The sequence below is a fragment of the Cnephaeus nilssonii genome (genome assembly GCF_951640355.1).
Source record: "Cnephaeus nilssonii genome assembly, chromosome: 7".
In the NCBI taxonomy this organism is placed as follows: Eukaryota; Metazoa; Chordata; class Mammalia; order Chiroptera; family Vespertilionidae; genus Cnephaeus; species Cnephaeus nilssonii.
Window position 1 is genome coordinate 101,587,112 of NC_137078.1, and position 18,275 is coordinate 101,605,386.

The 18,275-nt window shown below is 60.8% G+C and overlaps 2 protein-coding genes across 2 annotated transcripts; one reads left to right on the top strand and one right to left on the bottom strand.

Annotated features, from left to right (window-relative positions):
* The first annotated feature begins 642 nt into the window (after positions 1-642).
* On the top strand, positions 643-8,348 carry LOC307103203 (UPF0688 protein C1orf174). Its single transcript, XM_079777339.1, has 4 exons — positions 643-762; positions 6,100-6,210; positions 7,136-7,576; positions 7,900-8,348. Exons 1-4 carry the CDS (start codon positions 748-750, stop codon positions 8,005-8,007), a joined length of 675 nt encoding a protein of 224 aa, XP_079633465.1. The 5' UTR covers positions 643-747; the 3' UTR covers positions 8,008-8,348.
* A 1,351-nt stretch (positions 8,349-9,699) lies between these two features.
* On the bottom strand, positions 9,700-18,143 carry DFFB (DNA fragmentation factor subunit beta). The gene is made up of 7 exons (XM_079777337.1): positions 17,898-18,143; positions 16,376-16,502; positions 13,737-13,925; positions 12,811-12,890; positions 12,149-12,319; positions 11,326-11,426; positions 9,700-10,959 (listed from the first exon to the last, which is right to left on the bottom strand). Exons 1-7 carry the CDS (start codon positions 18,015-18,017, stop codon positions 10,725-10,727), a joined length of 1,023 nt encoding a protein of 340 aa, XP_079633463.1. The 5' UTR covers positions 18,018-18,143; the 3' UTR covers positions 9,700-10,724.
* Between the last annotated feature and the right edge of the window lie 132 nt (positions 18,144-18,275).

The following is an 18,275-nucleotide window of genomic DNA, read 5'->3' on the forward strand; positions in this document are numbered from 1 at the left end:
ATAAATGCTGGTCCTCTTCCGCTTTGAAAGGTCTTTTATTTTTTTAATATATTCTTATTGATTTCAGAGAGGAAGGGAGAGGGAGAGGGAGAGGGAGAGATAGCAACGCCAAGGAGAACCGATAGGCTGCCTCCCGCACGCCCCCTACTGAGGATGGAGCCTGCAGCCCCGGGGTCAAACCGGAATCTCAGTGACCCCCTGGTTCACAGGTCCCCCTCCGCCACTGAGCGCAGGGAGGGGGAGGTCTTTTACGTTCAGGTCCACACCGGGCGGGGGGATGGCCAGGAAGGGCCGCTGCCGTCCTTTTCCCCAAAGGCAACGCCAAGGGCGGGCCTCACTCCCGCAACCACACGGGGGTCCTGGGCCGGGTCCCGCCAACAGCCCGCTCGGCCCCCCAGGACCTCGCCTGCCTGCGGGAAGCCGGGCCCGAGAGGCCGTCGCGGCCACCCCCGCCCTCCTCCAGACATGGGCCCGGGGGCCGCAGGGGGTGCCCCTCACAAGCATGGCCGCGCCCCGCTTAAACGTGGCGGCGCAGGGGCGGAAGTGACGTCACAAACACGGCCGCCGCCGCCCGCTCCGCGAAGCGCCAATTTTGCGGGGTCACGTGCCTGCGGGCCCCGGGCTGTGATTGGCCAATCCTCTGGTGACGTCAGACGTCCCCGCGCGCGCCGAGGGCTGGAGCGTGGCCGCGGCGCCGGGGAGCGTTAGGCGGGAGCGAGGGGCTTGGCGGCGGCGCCTGTCACACTCATGAGGAGCCGGAAGGTGAGGCCGAGCCGGGCGGGAGCGGGTCGGTGAGGCGGGGCCCGAGGCGGGAGCGGGTCGGTGAGGCGGGGCCCGAGGCGGGAGCGGGTCGGTGAGGCGGGGGCCGAGGCGGGAGCGGGTCGGTGAGGCGGGGGCCGAGGCGGGAGCGGGTCGGTGAGGCGGGGCCCGAGGCGGGAGCGGGTCGGTGAGGCGGGGCCCGAGGCGGGAGCGGGTCGGTGAGGCGGGGGCCGAGGCGGGGGCGCCGCCGCCGGCTGCCTGGGGAGCTGAGGAGGGACGCCTCGGGCCGAGGGGCGACCTCTGCTTGGGCCCGGTCCTCCGTGAGCTCGCGGGCCACGCACCCTGTGGGGCGGAGGGGGCTCCCAGACCACTCACCCCGGAGGGGGGCTCTCAGACCACTCACCCCGGAGGGGGGCTCTCAGGCCACTCACCCCGGAGGGGGCTCCCAGACCACTCACCCCGGAGCGGGGGGGGCTCCCAGACCACTCACCCCGGAGGGGGGCTCCCAGACCACTCACCCCGGAGGGGGGCTCCCAGACCACTCACCCCGGAGGGGGGCTCCCAGACCACTCACCCCGGAGGGGGGCTCTCAGACCACTCACCCCGGAGGGGGGCTCCCAGACCACTCACCCCGGAGGGGGGCTCCCAGACCACTCACCCCGGAGGGGGGCTCCCAGACCACTCACCCCGGAGGGGGGCTCCCAGACCACTCACCCCGGAGGGGGGCTCTCAGACCACTCACCCCGGAGGGGGGCTCCCAGACCACTCACCCCGGAGGGGGGCTCTCAGACCACTCACCCCGGAGGGGGGCTCCCAGACCACTCACCCCGGAGGGGGGCTCTCAGACCACTCACCCCGGAGGGGGGCTCCCAGACCACTCACCCCGGAGGGGGGCTCTCAGACCACTCACCCCGGAGGGGGCTCTCAGACCACTCACCCCGGAGGGGGGCCCTCAGACCACTCACCCCGGAGGGGGGCTCCCAGACCACTCACCCCGGAGGGGGCTCTCAGACCACTCACCCCGGAGGGGGGCTCCCAGACCACGCCTCCCGGAAAGGGCTTCTCAGACCACTCACAGGGTGGGGGGCCTCCCAGACTAAGCTTCCCAGAGGGGGGCTCCCAGGCCACGCCTCCGGAAAGAGGTTCGCATGCCACGCCTCCGAGAAGGGGACTTGCGGGCTCCATCCCAGAATCTGGACCCCGGGCGTTTCCGGTGCTGCCAGGCCAGGGGTTCCTGTTTTTCTGTTGCCAAGACTCAAGCCTGGGTGACCTGCAGCTTGGCCCCTATGATCCCGTGTGAAACGTGGGGTGACGTGGAATCCACCCCGAGGGGGGAGGATGGCCGATGCCAGTCCCTGGCACTCGGTGACCAGTGCGGTGTGTGAACTGAGGCGAGGGCCTGGGACACAAGTCACCCCTGACCCCGGGGACCCGATTGGGGGGCCTCCAGCGGAGGGGGCGCTGCACCTGGGCTCTCCGGGTTTGCTCAGGAGCGGATCCCAACTCCTTCCCTCCCCTCCCCCCCCCCCAGCGGCTTCGACCCTGAGGCCCCCCCTGCAGACGGCATGTGGGTGGGTCCCGTGGGCATGGCTGTGGTCTCCAGGCCGCCCTGTCTGCTCCTGGTTAAGCTGTGCAGCACGTTCACGTGTAATGTTAGTGGGGTACTTGGATGCACATGCCTATGCCATTTCACTTTGCTCTCCTTATGTGGCCTCTGTTTTGTTCCGTTCCTTATTTAAATGGGTTAAAGTGAACGTTTTTTATTTAAAAATGTTTTTATTGATGTCAGAGAGGAAGGGAGAGAGGGGGAGAGAGAGAGAAACATCAATGATGAGAGAGAATCATAGATCAGCTGCCTCCTGCATGCCCCGTCCCCACTGGGAATCAAGCCCACAAATCCCCATGTGCCCTGACAGGAATGGAAGCGTGACGTCCTGGTTCGTAGGTTCACACGAAACCGCGGAGCCCCACCAGCTGGGCAAAGTGAACGTTTTTTAATATAACTAATGATTTTTCCCCTGGTTTAAGAAATTTCTTTTCCAGTGGTCTTGTAGGTTTCATAAGTACTTCGTAACAGCAGAATCCACTTGGGATTTGTACCAGCTTCATTCCAAACACACAGAAGTGTTAGTCCTGTATAGCCCCATTCCTTGACCTGCTCTCATGGTGTGTTGTTATGAATATCACATTCCTTGTTACAAACGCAGTAGCACGATGTCATGCCTGCTTTTCCATTTGTAGCCATTTTCTTAGTCCAGTACAGCCTTGCTCCCACTCACCTCCTTTACGCTGTTATTGCAAACTAGTGACCCGGTGCATGAAATTCATGTACATTAAAAGGGAATTAATTAGAGGAAATATTTTAATATTGCTATTTGCCCTTTCTCTAGAATAGAAGTGTCAGAGATGAAAGAAAATTAGTAAAATGTATATGAAAATTTTCCTTCTGTCAGAGTCTGGGGCGCACCACGGGGACCAGAGTCAAGTCCCCGCCCACCCACGTGCTCCTCAAAATCATGGGAAACCTAGACCTGGCCGGCCCCACCCCCATTGGGCTAGATCCAGGCCCAGCCAGCCCCACTCCCATCAAGCCTTGCCGGGCAGGGGGTGCAGCCTGAGGTCCCCCATCAAGCCCTGCCGGGCAGGGGGCGCAGCCTGAGGTACCCTGCCCCAGCCCAGCGCCACGCAGCCTCAGGTCCCTGCTGATGGCTCATTAAGGCTCGTTACAGGAACTCAGCCTCCACTGTGGGCGAAACCATTTTGTGTTATGGGATCCCCACCTCCGCTGTGGGTGCAGCCATCTTGTCACAGTGGACGGTCCATTTGCATATTCCCGCTTTATTATATATGCTAGCACGTTTCTGTGTATGTTGTGTGCATGTTATTGTGTGTGATTGCTGTTTAAATCAGGTCAGAGAAGGACTGGTATTCACTTAGGACACAGGTACGGTTACTGCCTTGTTTTCCTTTGATTTGCCATCCAGATCGCTTCCTCCCAGCCAGAAGGGCTTGGTGTAGTGTTTCCTGTGCGGTGGGGGTGCTGGCAGCAGGTTCTCTCGGTGCTTGTTACCCGAAAGTGTCTATTTTGCCTTCATTTTTGGAGAATAGCTTTGCTGGATTATAGGCCTCTTGGTTGACAGTGTTTTTTTCTCTGAGAACTTTGAATATATTTGAATGTACCCACTGTGCTGTGGCCCCCCAGGTTCCTGCTGATACGTCAGCAGCTTGTTCCCTTGTAAGCCAGGTGTCATTTCCCCTTGCTGCTTTCAAGAACCCCTCCTTCTTTTTCACAGGGACGTGTGTGTGGCTCTCTTTACACTTACCCGACGTAGAACTCCATTCTTGGAGACTCCTGATGTGTAGGTGGTGGTCTTCAGTCCTGTGGGGCATTTCCAACCATCCTTTCTTTGACTAGCTTCCTGCCCCTCTCTGTCCTTTCTGGGACGCCCATTACACGTATGTTGTATGCCCAATGTTTCTCTAAGATGCTTCGTTCTTTTTTCTCTCAGGGTTGCCTATCTATCGTCAAGTCTATCGTCAAGTTTGCTTATTCTGTTCTGCCAATTCATACCCACTGTTGAGCCTCTCTAGTGAATGTTTTATTTTAGTCAGACTTTTCAACCACAGAACTTCCATTTGGTTCATTTTTGTAATTTCTATCTTTTTATTGGCATTTTGTATTTGATGCAACATTACATCAAATCTTTCTTTACTTTTTAAATCATGGTTTCTCTTATCTCTTTTTCACATGTTTATAATGGCTACTTTGAGTCTCTCTCTGATAAATGCAAGATCTGGTCACTCTCACAGGCAGTGTTGTCTGCTTTTATTCCAGGGCCTGGATCTGCTTTCTTGTTTCCTTGCATGCTTCATAATTTTTTGTTGAAACTGGGTATTTTAGATACCATATTGTAGCTCTTCTGGGTACTGATCTCCCAGCTTGCTGCTGTTAGTGTGCTGTTGGTTCAGTGACTCGGTGGGTGGTTCTGTTAGAGTCTGTCCACCCGCCCCCCCGCAGAGCAGCACTGGGATACCCACAGTCACCCCAGGAGGCCTGCTTCTAGGACTGCCTTCCTGTCCGACCACTCCCAGCTGGTAAACCGCTGATTGCTCCGTTGTTTTCACCTGTGACCTGGGGCATCCATTGCTCCTCAGACTCACCCACTCACATCTGGCTTCTCTGAGGGAATGGTTTCTAAGCGACTGTCTGATGTTTGTTCGGGCCCCAGGGGCTCTTCCAGCTGCTGCTCCCACCCCCCTGCGAGGACCCCAGCTGCCAGTGCCCTGGGAGCCCTGAGGCTGCGCTGCCCACTGTGCGCACTGAAGTCAGCTCCTCTGGGAAGAGATGATGAGCTCTGCTTGGATGCTGCCTGCCCAGGCAACGTCTCTGACCCGGGGCTCTGTTAGCCGGACACGGACAGGCCTGGGGCCGGAGCTGAGGGCTCAGGGAGGGGCGTGGCGGCAGCCGGGAGCCCTCGGGAGCCTGGGCGGGATGGATGAGAGGCCCCTGGAACAGTTTCTAAACTACCTTCTTCCTTCTGAAGCTCTTTTCCTCTTGAGTGTGTGGCCTTTCATCTGTCCCCTGTGGGCTCCCAGGGCGTGTGGTGAGGACAGCTTTCAAGCCTGCCGCCCACAGTGTCCCTGGGTTGCTCCCTTCTCTTTATCACTCACGCCCATCAGCTCCTAAGTGCCTGGGCCAGAAAAGGATTCACAGGAAAAGCTGCTGCACCCCAGGGAAGCCAGCAGCTGTGGGGACAGGTGTGCGTCAGTCAGGGCGGCTGAGGGCAGCGCACAGGAACTCCCTGTACCAAGGCCTAAACCCGCTCCTAAGTACAATTCTTTCAACTTTTCATTTTAATTAACTTCTCCTTGTTATTAGAAGGCGTCTTCAGCATTCAGAGTAAAATGGAGGCGGACCCGTTTCTTATGGTCGAGGGGTTCAGGGTCCGGGGGTGGGGGTGGGGGGCTTGTTCATGTTACCTTTCATCCAGAACTGGCACCACATGCAAGGTGGAGAACCTTCTGAGGAAGCTGTGCGCTGCTGCTTCGGAACAGTTACCTCATAAACAGAGGTTCCTAGAGACGTGTTAGGGACAAATCACCCCAAGTTTCCAAGACGGTGGGAAGAGGAGGTCTTACATCTTAAACCCAGAATCGTTTGGATTCGCACACTGAGGCCACCAGTGTCCTTCCATAGCGATGGAAAGTGGGGGGACCGTGCCCAGTGTCCTTCCATAGCGATGGAAAGTGGGGGGACCGTGCCCAGTGTCGTCCTGGTTAGGAAGCCCCCTCCGCGCCCACATTTCCGGGCACAGCCTCTGACAGCTTTGCCGCCTCCAGCTCACAGGGGCAGTGCGGTCTTCGGAGCGTCTGCGAGCCCGGAGTTGCTCAGCCAGGTTGACCTCTGCCCAGGAAGTCAGGACCGCCACGTCTGGCAGGACAGTATGTCAGGTGAGCCTCTGCCAGGGAGACACGGGGTCCGGGCTCGGGTGTCTGCGTCTACACAGCGTGCGTTCTGAGGTGTGCTGATTGGGAACCGGAGCAGGAGGTTGGGTCCAGGGAGTGTCTGGCCGTCAGCGGGCCTGTCTCAGGCCCTGTCGCCTTTGATGCAGCCTTTTTTTTTTTTTTAATCCTCACCAAGGAGCGAGGACTTTTTTCCCATTGGTTTCAGAGAGGGGGCGGGGGAAGAAACAGAAACACCAATGTGAGACACATTGGCCTGTTGCCTCCTGCACACACCCAGTGGGGAGGGAAGGGGGGATCGGACCTGCAACCCAGGTACTTGCTCTTGACCAGGAATCGAACTGGCAACTCTCCGGTGCGTAGGCCGAGGCTCTAACCACTGAGCACGCCGGCCAGGGCTCAGTGCAGCCTTTTGAGTGATGGTGGCATAGTGCCCTCCTGTCCCCCTCTAAGGCTTCGAGAGAAAGGCAGAGTGGCTGGGGAGAGGACCCACCGTGTCTGCGTGTCCGCGTTCCGTGCAGTGCGACGGCAGCACCCACAGTCTCGCTGCCCCGTGCGGCTCGTGGAAGCCGGGCTGAGCCACGTCCCTGCCCTCGGCTGCTCGCCCTCCAGCGGACACGAACGGAAAGTGGCTTCTCTTGCTGCAAGTCTGTCAGGACGGGCTTCTGAACTTGCTCAGAAGTGGGCAGCCTCGAGCACACGGCGTGTGGGGACGGGTTGGGGTTCTAGGTTCTTCCCGGCTGTCCCTTGGGTGGCGGCAGTGACCTGGGCCGTACCCAGCCGTAGAAGTGGGGCTGCAGCACGTCCAGGTTGGGGTGTGAGGAAGGGGCCTCGGGGTTACGACTGTTTTGTTTGCCGTCCGCTTCATAATCCTAGACGGGCCTGCTTTCCCGGCATTTTTCTTCCTCGACAGACTTCCTCACACAAAGCCACGGACAGGCGAACTTCCAAGAAGTTCAAGTGTGACAGAGGTCAACTTGTGAAGTCAGAATTACAGAAACTGGTCCCTAAGAGCGAGGGTGCTGCCCTGCCCCGCGCGCCGCCGGAGCCCCCCGGTGGAAATGAGCCCCTGGCGCTGGAGGAGGACGGCCCGTCTCCCCCGGGAGAGGAAGCCGGCATCTCTGCTCCACGGGGGACCGCAGGCCTTCCCTTCGGTCACGGCCGAGTCGTGAGTGACGCGTGCTCAGCAAGGACTGTCGACGGCCTGCCCCGCGCCCTCCCCGGAGGGGAGTCGGACAGCAGCTCGGCCGCGGGGGGCTCCGTGCTGCAGATGGACGGCAGCGCCCTCCTGGATGACGACAGCAACCAGCCCATGCCCGTGAGCCGGTTCTTCGGGAACGTGGAGCTCATGCAGGTGAGTGGGGCGCCGTCTCCCCTCTCAGGGGCTCCAGGGGTGCATGTGAGGACTGCCTCAGCCCAATAGCAGGTGCACCGTCACCTTTCAACCCAGGAGATGATGGGCAGTTCCTCACTGGGCACGCCCACCTGTCCCCTCCACCGTGATCCTGGCTGCTGGGCGGTGTCCCCGCAGGGCCTGCACCCCTGGGCTGGTTTCCCGCCTTTCCTCCATGTGGACTTAGTGGTCCCACTGTCTGCAGGGGGGGCTACGCTGAGGCCCACGCAGGCGCTGAGGCAGAGGGTGGGGTGACTGACGAGGGCGTGTTCTCTCCCCCCAAGGACCTGCCACCAGCGTCTTTGTCCTGTCCCTCCGTGAGCAGACGGGAGTTCAGGAAGATGCATTTCAGAGCCAAAGATGACGACGACGAGGAGGACGCAGAAATGTAGGAATAAAGTACACACGGTGACTGCCTTGCATGTTCAGTGCCCTCACAGGTGACAGGTTAGGTTACGGGACTTAGGAAAGTGACCCTCGGGAGGATGTGTCCTTAAGCAGACTCCCTGGGGGGCTCCGCTGGGAGCCAAGCTGTCCTTGCGGGGGGAAGCTGCTGCTGCTTGCATGAGGCGTCTGGTCCCCATCTGGACAGATGTGAGGTGGTTTGAGGCAGCCGCGGGCCGGGGTAAAGGAGAGAGGTTTGTGAAGGAGACGCCCCGGGAGTGTTAGCCCTTCACGGGCTGACTCGGGCGGTTCCGAGAACTCGTCTCTGTGAGGCTGAGGTTGACCTTGGACGTTCTGCAAGAGGCACGTGGGAAAATAAAATATATTTTGAAAATATTTTAAAGAAGTCTGTGTCCCTGAAGCTACTCCTTTCTGAAGTGTTTGGGACAGCGGGCCCTGCCCTACCTGGCCCCGAAGGCCGGGTCAGCCTCTTCACCCAGCCAGCCGCCCAGCCACCGGCTGCGGCCAGGCCTGCAGTGCGGCCCAGAGGCCAGGCGGCGGCCTGAGGGCTCCTCCTGCGGGAGGGCTGGGGCCTGAGGCGGGTGAGCAGCACATTCCTCACCTGTGGTGGGGAGCTGCCATCTTGTGGTTTATAAGAGCTTCATCCTGGGCTCCCGCTCACAGCTCTGCAACCCCTGGAGTTCCCTAACTGCTTGAGTGTTGTCGGTTAACCAGGTGGCTTTGGGACCCTACGGGTGGGGTGGGGCTCCGGGGAGAGGAGAGCCTGGAGGTTGAATCTGACCCAGGGGCCAGGGACTTGGCCGGTCGGGACTGTGATGAAGCCACAGTGAAACCGGAGGGCCGCCAGCTCGTAGGTCTTTTCTCGGAGACCCTCCTTGGGCGGTGAACACGCCGAGAGCCTGGTGAGCCTGGGCAGGGCCGGAAGCCCCACCCGGATCCCGCCTCCCTGGCCCTGTGCACCTCTTCCTTGAGCTGCCGGAGTCTAACCCTTACAATAAAGCAGTAGCATGTTTCTCTGCGGGGGCGGCCAGGGCCGCGCAGCAAGGGCTGCGCTATCCGAGCTGGCCTCCATGGTGTAGCGAGTTACCAGGCACAGCTGCCCCCCAAGGCTACACCTAGTCGCCTGGCCACAAGGAGCATCTTCAGATGCATTCTTGCCAGCGGAAGGAAACGCTCTAAGACTGGTCTTTGCAAAGTGATGTACAGGCACACATGGAGCCCGCTGCGGTAGGGACGCAGCCCTGTGTGTCCAGCAGCCGGGCAGGCCGCAGGGTCACTCATGCTGTGTCACAGGAGAGGCCATCCGAACACCTCTCCTAAGACCACCCGCCGCCAAGGAGGCTGCTCACACTGACACGCAGGAAACCGCACTTCTGTGACTGGAAATGGAACCGCCGCCCCCAAAACCCGACCTTCCCTCCATGCACAGGCCGGGAGGGGACGCAGGCGCCCTGTCCGCACTGCCTGACGGACAGGGGCGCTCCGGTGCGATGCGATTGCCCCTCCCCCACAGGCCTGGCTCAGCCCACGGCGCTCATAGGCGTATTCCAGTGAGGAGAGGGGGACGATTTGGGTCAGGTTTTTGAAAATCACTGACCCCTTTTTTTATCCTCATTTCTATCATTGTCAGTGAGTGCAAACGTTTTTGACATGTCTATTTGTGAAAAACCTTTATTGTTTTTCCTGGTTCTACAACAAGTGTGAAAATTCAGATGTTACAAAAGGTAAAAAACTAAATTTTAAAAATTCTGAAATAAATGCTCATTTTAAAACTTCAAGTATAGTTGTTCCTCAGTCCCCACGGGAGACTGGTCCCAGGAACCCCCACCCCAACACCAAAAATCTGAAGATGCTCAGGCCCTGATATAAATGTGGAAGACAGCCCTCCACTTCCCGAGGATTCCAATCGCGGTGCGAAGCTACGAGGGCCAACTGTTCTAAAACACGGCTTAGAACATTAGTCCTTTGTAACTGTTGCAACCCACTCTGTCCCCACTCACGGCCCGCATCATGGGCGCTTGTGCACAACGAGCTGCCTCACTAGCACGTGTGAGACACACTCATGGCCTCAGCGTAGGCCACTCACTGGTGCATTTAACAGGCAGCTCCCGTGTCGTCACAAACACCTGCGTTGCTGCACAGCGTGACCTCAGTACGCGTGGCAGGTTGAACCGTGAGATCAGCGACACCTGACCGCTTGGCCTAGAAGCCAGCGACCTCCTGGGCTGAGCGCGGTGCCACGATCACCACGCCCCCCTGACAGGCGTGGGAGGCCGCTTCCAGCCGTAATGGCACAGCAGCGAGCACCCTTATGCTCCTTGTGGGGTGTGAGCATTTCACCCCAAAAAGGTCACAATCCCAGCATTTGGAAGAATCCAGAGGACAGAGCTTCGGTGTGGGGAATGGAGACCTGGCAAAGCTGTCCCTCAGGCAAGGGTGGCGGCTTTGGCCATGACGCCGTTCAGTGTGGCAACTGTGCCACACAAGCAAGCAGGGTGGATAAAGTTCGAGAACTCCGGTCCCTGACCCGCCGACCAGGCACCAGGCCCCGGTGTCCGCAGCTCACAGGCGCAGGAAACGCGTGCTGAAACATGCCGAGACCAGAAATCTGCAGGGAGACTCTAAACGTGTTTTTTCAGAAGCTGTCACGGTGGCAAAAAAATAGCACCTGTTAAAATTCCGCACGCACCAGGCGCGGCCCGCGTCACGGGCGCTTGCGCACAGCCCGCCTTCTCGTGGGCTTGGCCCGGGGCCTGTAGATCCTGCGCGGGTCGCAGCTGAGCCGGTGGACGGTCTTCTTGTGGCAGGCGATGTGCACCAACTTGAGGTTCTCGCAGGTGAAGAGCAGGCTGTAGAAGTACTCCCAGTCCACCCGCCTCCCGTCCTGCTCGCCGACCGCCTCCGCCAGCGCGGGGATCACCGTGCGCTTCTTCTCGATTCTGCAAGGGAGGGGAGGGCCGTCGTGCCTGCTGGCGCCCCAGAGGCACAGCCTCTTCTAGCTCAGGCAGCTCCAACGGAGCAGTGCGTGGCCGCTCGCAGGAGAAGGTGATGGGAAGTGAAGATTTCAGAGGAAACCATTCGGCCGCCTCCAGGAGCTGGGCAGCAGCGCCAGGGGGGAGGCTCGGAGCTGTCGCGGGTCGAGACTCGGGGACGTCCCTTCACTGACTGGACCCTGAGCCGCACTGAGCATGGCCACAGCTGCAGGTCAGCTGCCTGGCAAGGCCTGATGGTGGCAACTTGGCTTGTGTCACTGGGTGGTGCCTGTTTTTGTAAACACTGGAGAGCCCCCTCACCCGCGGACTCACATGTGGTCCAGGTTCCATGTGCTGAAGAGGACCCGGCTCTCCCGGCTCCCGTAGGGGTTGATGGAGTGTCTGGACGCACAGTCGGCCATGTCGAAAGGACCCTGCACCGAGAGAACAAAGTGACGTGACGCCGCGGAGTGAGCCGTCCCCTCTGGTCTGGGTCAGGAGGCGCCACCTCAGTCCCCGCCCAGCTCTGCAAAGCCTAGGTGTCATCGGCACCTGAGGCCAACCACACCTGACACCCCACAGAGGTGAAGGCCAGGACGGTGGTGGGACGGAGCCCCCCGTCCTCCCGAGGGGTGGCACCTGGGGAAGCAGTGCCCCGGGCAGCCCGAGGCTCCTGCAGTGTCTGCCTGCGCAGCTCAGTGCCGGCTCCGGCCAGGGACTCGGGCTTGCCCAGTGCCCGGGATGTCCCAGTGGCCACAGACCCTGACATCCCTGCGCGCTGTCACCGAGGAAGCTGCCCAGGGCGACAAAACGCTTCCCAGAGGCTCCTGGTGTCCCTCCTCGGCCCAGCCGCCCCACCACCACCACCACCACCAAGGAACGGGGTGCTCCCAAATGCTGGCGAGAGCTCGGCTCAGCAGCTGTGACCCCCCCTCAGCGGGAGGCCCCGACCAGCAGGAGCGCCACCAGAACTTGTCAGAAATGCAGGTTCTCAGGCCCGTGCCACTGGAGCAGGCGCTCAGGGTGGGCCCAGTGGCCTTTCAGCAGCTCGGGGTGCGAGGCCTGCTGGCCGAGGCCCAGGGCGTTGTCCCGCCACCTCCCTGGGAGGGCAGCTCAGCACCCGCCGGGTGGCCCCAGGGAACGGGCTCCCACTCACCTGGCAGGAGAACCAGCCTTCGGGCGTGCAGAGCCGGCCGCCGGCCTTGGCGCTCCTGTCGAAGTAGCTGCCGTTGTACTGCGCGGCCCTGAGCTTCTGGGCCATGGCGGCCACGGCCCGCGCGTACTCCTCCCGAGCCTGCGCGCCCACCACGGACGCGTGCGAGCTCACCTGGAGGGCGGCAGGGACGCGGCTGGGGCTGGCGCGCAGTGGGTGCCCATCCCAGGCCCCGGCCCTCGGAGCTCAGACGGGCCCTCGTGTCCAACCGGGAAGTCTCCGCAGACGGAGCTTACGTCACAGGCGGGCGGACACAACTCGGGCTCCGGACACCCTGCCCACCCCCTGGTCTCGCACTGGCCGCTGCTGCCGGGGGAGGCTGAGGGGAAGAGGGCCGACCAGGAGCTACCATTGTGCTGCGGCCCCGCCCACCCGCCCGCCCGCCACCCCGCGCGCTCAAGCACAGGTGGAGACTGGCCCGGGTGCTCCAGGCTGTGCCCAGCACCAGCGCCTTCCTGAGCTGCCCCAGGCAAAGGCACCAGGCCCTGCGGGGCTGGGGTCCAGTGCTGCCCCAGGAGCTCCGGGAAGCCCGGCGCAGCCCAAGTCCTCGGCCTCACCTCCCACCGCGGAGCCCCACGTGCCCGCCCTCTCGGCGCAGGGCCCACCTCTCTCAGGTAGGTCCGGATCCTGCTCGCACAGCTGAACCTCAGGTAGGCGGACTTGTTCCTGAACCGGGACTCCAGACCTGCAGGGGGAGCCAGGCAAGGGCCTGCATCCACGCCGTCCTGGGCGGGAGGGGGGAGGTGGGGGACCCTGGATCCATGCCGTCCTGGGCGGGAGCGGGGCCGGAATGGGGGTCCGGGCTTCGTCTGAGAAATGTTCTGCCGGGCTTGAATGGGGAGTCTCTGTGCACGAGGGGATCTCAGCGGCCACCCCGGGCCCCTGCCTGGTGCCACCTTCTCAGGACGGCTAGCATCTTGGGGCTGCTCTACAGGCTAGTCCATAGGTGGGAGCCACCCAGGTGTCTGGCCACAGGCGGATGAACGGATCAAGAACACATGGTCCCCACACCGTGGAATAGGCTTCACGCCACTACGGCCACGAGGGACCTTGTAGACGGAGGCTCAGTGAAAGCAGCCAATCGCAGAGGCCAATAGTCTGACTCCACCTCTGTGAGGTCCCTGGAGGCGTCAGATCCACAGAGACTGGAAGGAAAGGGTGGGTGCCAGGGGCTGGAGCGGATGGCGGTTAGCGTTTAATGGGGACAGAGGTGCAGTGTGGGAAGATGACAAGTTCTGGAGCTGATGATGGTGAGGGCTGCACAGCAAGGGGAATGTGTGTAATGACCCTGAGCTGTGCCCTTAGCAATGGCTAGGATGGTGAGCTGTATGTCATATGTACCCCACCACCGTCCTGGGCTGCCTGGGACCAGCCCCCGTGAGCAGGAAAGCTGCAAGCCCCTATTTGGGGAGTCCCTCGTCTGAGAGCCCCTAGTTTGGGGAGCCCCTTGTTTGGGGAACTGACGTAGAACCCGGCCTCTCCCAGGGTGTCCGGCTCTGGGGAACCCTCCCACGCCCAGCTCCCCAGGCACCTTCGAACCAGGGTGGGTCCTCGGCCCTGGTCTCGGCCGCGATGTTCTCGCTGACCGTGTGCAGGAGGTCGGCCAGCAGCTTCTGCCGCAGCGGCGCCTGCTCGTCGGACAGCAGCTGCCGGGCGGCCTGGATGACCCCCACGTGCGGCCTGTGGAACACGCTGAGGAAGCGACTGATGTCACTCACGTCTGCCACCAGGAGGGGGACAAACAGAAAAGCCATCAGTCCTTGGGCACCGCCTTGGGAAGGCACAGCGCTGACCGCCTCCCACGTGATGCTTTCGAGTCAGGACTCCATTCTTCTCACGGCAGAATAACATTCCCGTTTGAACCAATGCACACGGGCTGCTTCCGCCTTCACCAAGACGCAGTAAGCTGCTGAGCACATGTGGGTATAGCCCAGGGGTTCCCAGCCTTCCTCTGGCCACGCCCCCTAAGCATCTCTAACATCCTGAGCACCGCCCCCCCCTGTGACATAGAATTCTTATTATTCAAAAAGTGGCTCCTATTCACGTGGAGGAAGCTAAAAAGGCCATGAACTTGGTCTAAACAAGCTTCTAAAGAACATGGCATCCATGAAAGAGAAAAATAAAAGAATGAAAGGGCTGTTGAAGTCCTGAGGAAGAAATCACTAAGGACTTTTAAAAAAAGAATAATAACATGAAGCAATATGAAAAAATAGCAAATAGCAAAAAAGTTTCAGAACGTAATAGAGAACTGAAATTTGTAAGTATGTCACAACACATCCTCTCTAATAAAAAGGTAACATGTAAATTAACCATCACTCCGCTACACAAGCCATGGCCACCGGCCAAGCCACGCCCACCAGCCAATCAGGGCGAGTATGCAAATTAACCCCAGCCAAGATGGCTACCATTGGGTTTCCCTGGCAACAGAAGAAGCCAAGCTTTCCACACACTCTGGCGGGCCCAGGCCTCCACTCAAGGATACAAAGTTTCAATTATAGAAATGGCGGCAGCCACGGATTAGCAAGAGGCTTGGCTCCGCCTCTGCTCCAAGCTACAAAGTTTCAATTGTAGAAGGTAAATAAATTCCAGATACCAGGGGCGTGGCTGGCCTGCAAAGCACCATAGGCCTCTCGCCCAGGCCTCTCCACACCCCAAGGGAACCCCACCCTGATCCAGGACACCCTTCAGGGCAAACCAGCTGGTCCCCACCCGTGCACCAGGCCTCTATCATCCTATCTAATAAAACAGTAATATGCAAATTAACCATCACTCCGCTACACCCACAAGCCATGCCCACCAGCCACACCCACCAGCCAATCAAGAGTGATATGCAAATTAACCCAGCCAAGATGGCAGTTAACTTGCATATCCAGGCGCAGAGCGAAGACTGAAGACAGTGGAGAAGGAAGCGAAGCACTGCAGAAGTGAGCAAAGCTGCAGAGAAGCAAGCAAGCAGGGTGGTGGAGAAAAGAGGGAAGCAGGCGGGGCAGGGGAGAAGGGAGTGAGTGAGGCAGCAGAGAAGGGAGGGAGCGAGGCAGAGGAGACGGGTGGGAGCGAGGCAGCGGAGAAGGGAGGGAGCGAGGCAGCGGAGACGGGTGGGAGCGAGGCAGCGGAGATGGGAGGGAGCGAGGCAGAGTAGACGGGAGGGAGCGAGGCAGCGGAGACGGGTGGGAGCTTCGCTCAGGCTGCAGGAAGCCCTATTCTTGCAGGACTATTCCTGCAATGGGCGGCTAGTATCTAATAAAAGAGTAATATGCAGATTGACCATCATTCCAACACACAAGATCAAGATAGCTGCCCCTATGTGGTCAAAGATCCTGCCCCCATGTGGACACAAGATGGCCACCACAAGATGGCCAGCAGGGGAGGGCAGTTGGGAGGCACCAGGCCTGCAAGGGAGGGCAGTTGGAGGCAATCAACCCTGCAGGGGATGGCAATTAGGGGTGACCAGGCTGGCAGAGGAGGGAAGTTGGGGGCAAACAGGCTGGCAGGGGAGCAGTTAGACATTAATCAGGCTGGCATGGGAGTGGTTAGGGGGTGATCAGGCTGGCAGGCAGAAGCCATTTAGGGGCAAGCAGGAAGGCAGGCAGGCGAGCAGTTGGGAGCCAGCAGTCCTGAATTGTGAGAGGGATGTCCCAGATTGGAGAGGGTGCAGGCTGGGCTGAGGGACACCCCCCCCTCCATGCATGAATTTCGTGCACCGGGCCTCTAGTATTTATATACTATCAGGTGCCTAGAACCATAAGAAATGCAAAAAATGCACTGTTAACTCATTCTGCACCCCCCTGAGGGGTGTGTGCCCCACGTGGGAACCCCTGGTATAACCTTGGTGTGGCCGCGAGCTTTCACTTTGCTTGGGTTCGCACCTGGGGGAGCACTGCCAGGTCACCTGGTGAGCGACTCATGGTTTCAGAACCACCAGCGCCCACGGGCAGAACGTGAGGGCCCACTCCCTCCCCCTCCTCCCCGTCCCTGCCATCTAGAGCTGAGGGGCAGTCTCCCCCGAGGGGGGGGGGGGCGTGCTGGCACGTCCCCGATGGCTAATGACCAAGCATCTTTCACCCGCTGGTAGACTAGTCGCACATCCTGCTGGGAGGAATGCGACCAGACCCTTTCCCTCAGCACCCAGGGCCCGCCAGCCTCCCGCACGCTCCCAGGCCCGCCACTCACAGCCCTGCCAGGCCTGGCCCTCGGAGAGCAGCACGAGCTCCGCGTTGTCGGGGACGCTCCAGAAGTAGTCGGCAGTCAGCTCCGTGCCATCCTCCCAGAGGCACAGGCGGGCGCCGGGCACGGGCACCTGCAGGAGCGGAGCGGAGAGGGCAGGACGCTCGCTTAGGGCCGCAGGCAGGCCCCCCTCCGCGCAGCAGCACGAGCTCTCCCCAGCCGCCGCACAAGGAACAAGAGTCACGCTCAGCACGCCGCCTGCACCACAGGGGCGCACACCTGAGACGGCACGCGTGTAAAAGAATCAGCGTGTCAGGACGAGGGCACCTCCTGCAGGTCGTTCTAAAGCAGTGGTCCCCGCTCTGCGGGAGGCACGACACGGACCCTTTCCAGCTGCTGCTCAGAGCACTTACAATCCAAACCCGTTTCCAAACGTGACACGTGACTGCTGCCCCTGAGCCAGCAAATGCACCCCCATCCACGAGGGGCCAGGACCACGGGGCACCGACTGATTCGGAGGACATCTCGCTGAAATGACGCCTGGCCTCTGTCCGGGATGTGACCGGCACCAGGCCGTTCCCTTGCGGAGGTTGGCGCTCTGTTGCTCCACACTGGTCGGTTTTATGAATTTTTAGGGCACCTCCTGTGTCACCCCCACCTCACATGTGTACACACCCCAGCGCTGGCCTAGGCCCAGCCCTGGAAACAGTGAGAGCAAGACAACAGCTGCACGAGCCACATTCATGCTGCAGGGCCTTGAGGGCCCCGGAGCCCAACCCCTTCATTCCACACGGGGAACCTGAGTCCCAGGGCTGCCAGTGGCTGTCCTAACCCGCGGCGAATTAGCAGGTGTGCGCTGGAAACAGGGTCCCCGAATCTTAAGCCAGAGTCAGGACGCTCAGGGTCAGAGGGAAGATGCCCCACCCCCTCCACAAGCCTGCAGCCTGCACCCTGAGGAGCTGGAGGAAGACGTGCCTTTTCGGGGCCTCAATGGACCAATGGCAGGAAATGGCTTTTCCCTGGACCCTCCCCCGTCTCCCTCCCCGCTCCCACACCCAGAACGCCGCACCTCTGATTCCCCCAAATTCCTCCCGGGCGGGTCAGTACCTGAGCAGGGCAGAGGCTTCTAACGCTGTGTGCCGAGACGTGGCACCTCTGCGCCCAGGGAGAAGTCTGAGGACCCCCCAAGTCTGAGAACCCCTAGAAATCTGCGGACTCCAATTCCACCCACTCTGCAGCAGCCCCTGCGCCCTTCCAGGCTCTGCCACCCAGCTCCTGCCCTGAAGTGAAGGCGTCAGCACAGAATCACAGGGTTTTGTCGTGGACCCCGAGACAGTTCACGTGGGGAACCCAGACGGTGCCGCCCCCGGGGGTCCTCGGGTCCCCGCCTCCCGGGGCATCTGTCAGGACTCGGGGATACACTGGGCTCCGCCGGTGCTGATGGTGACAGACGACGGGCCACACAGTCCCATCCCACCCAGAGCCTCCGGGCAAGCTCGCGTGGCCGCCCTCGCCCGCCCCGCCGCACCTGGAAGTGGAGGCACCCCTTCCGCAGCACCTCCTGGCAGCTCCTCCCCGCAATCCCAAACTTCTGCTGGCTGTGCAAGGCCCGCAGCTTGAACGTCTTGGGCTTCCGGAACCCAGACATCTTCAGGGCCTCCGGCCCCGCGGGCAGCACCTGCTTGGCCCGCTGCTCAGGGAGTCCCCAGCCGGCGGGCCGGCTACCGATGGACTCCGCGGAGAGGAAGAAGGCCTCGCGCCACCCCCCTGAACTACACTTCCCAGAAGGCGCGGTGCTGTCCTTGTGCGCATGCGCCACTCCCCGGAAACTCCGTTACCCAGAAGGCCTGGGAAAGCGTGCGCATGTGCGGCGCCGCGGGCAGGGTCGCGCAGGCGCGGAGGCCGG

Bases quoted from the DNA above. Each gene is read 5' to 3' on its own strand.
- LOC307103203 (XM_079777339.1), top strand. The intron at 6,211-7,135 runs GTGAGCCTCTGC...CTTCCTCGACAG, and splicing joins CTGGCAGGACAGTATGTCAG to ACTTCCTCACACAAAGCCAC. The intron at 7,577-7,899 runs GTGAGTGGGGCG...TCTCCCCCCAAG, and splicing joins GGAACGTGGAGCTCATGCAG to GACCTGCCACCAGCGTCTTT.
- DFFB (XM_079777337.1), bottom strand. From the start codon at position 18,017: ATGTCTGGGTTCCGGAAGCCCAAGACGTTCAAGCTGCGGGCCTTGCAC. The intron at 13,926-16,375 runs GTGAGTGGCGGG...TCCTGGTGGCAG, and splicing joins GGGCCAGGCCTGGCAGGGCT to ACGTGAGTGACATCAGTCGC. The intron at 10,960-11,325 runs GTGAGTCCGCGG...CCTCCCTTGCAG, and splicing joins ACATGGAACCTGGACCACAT to AATCGAGAAGAAGCGCACGG.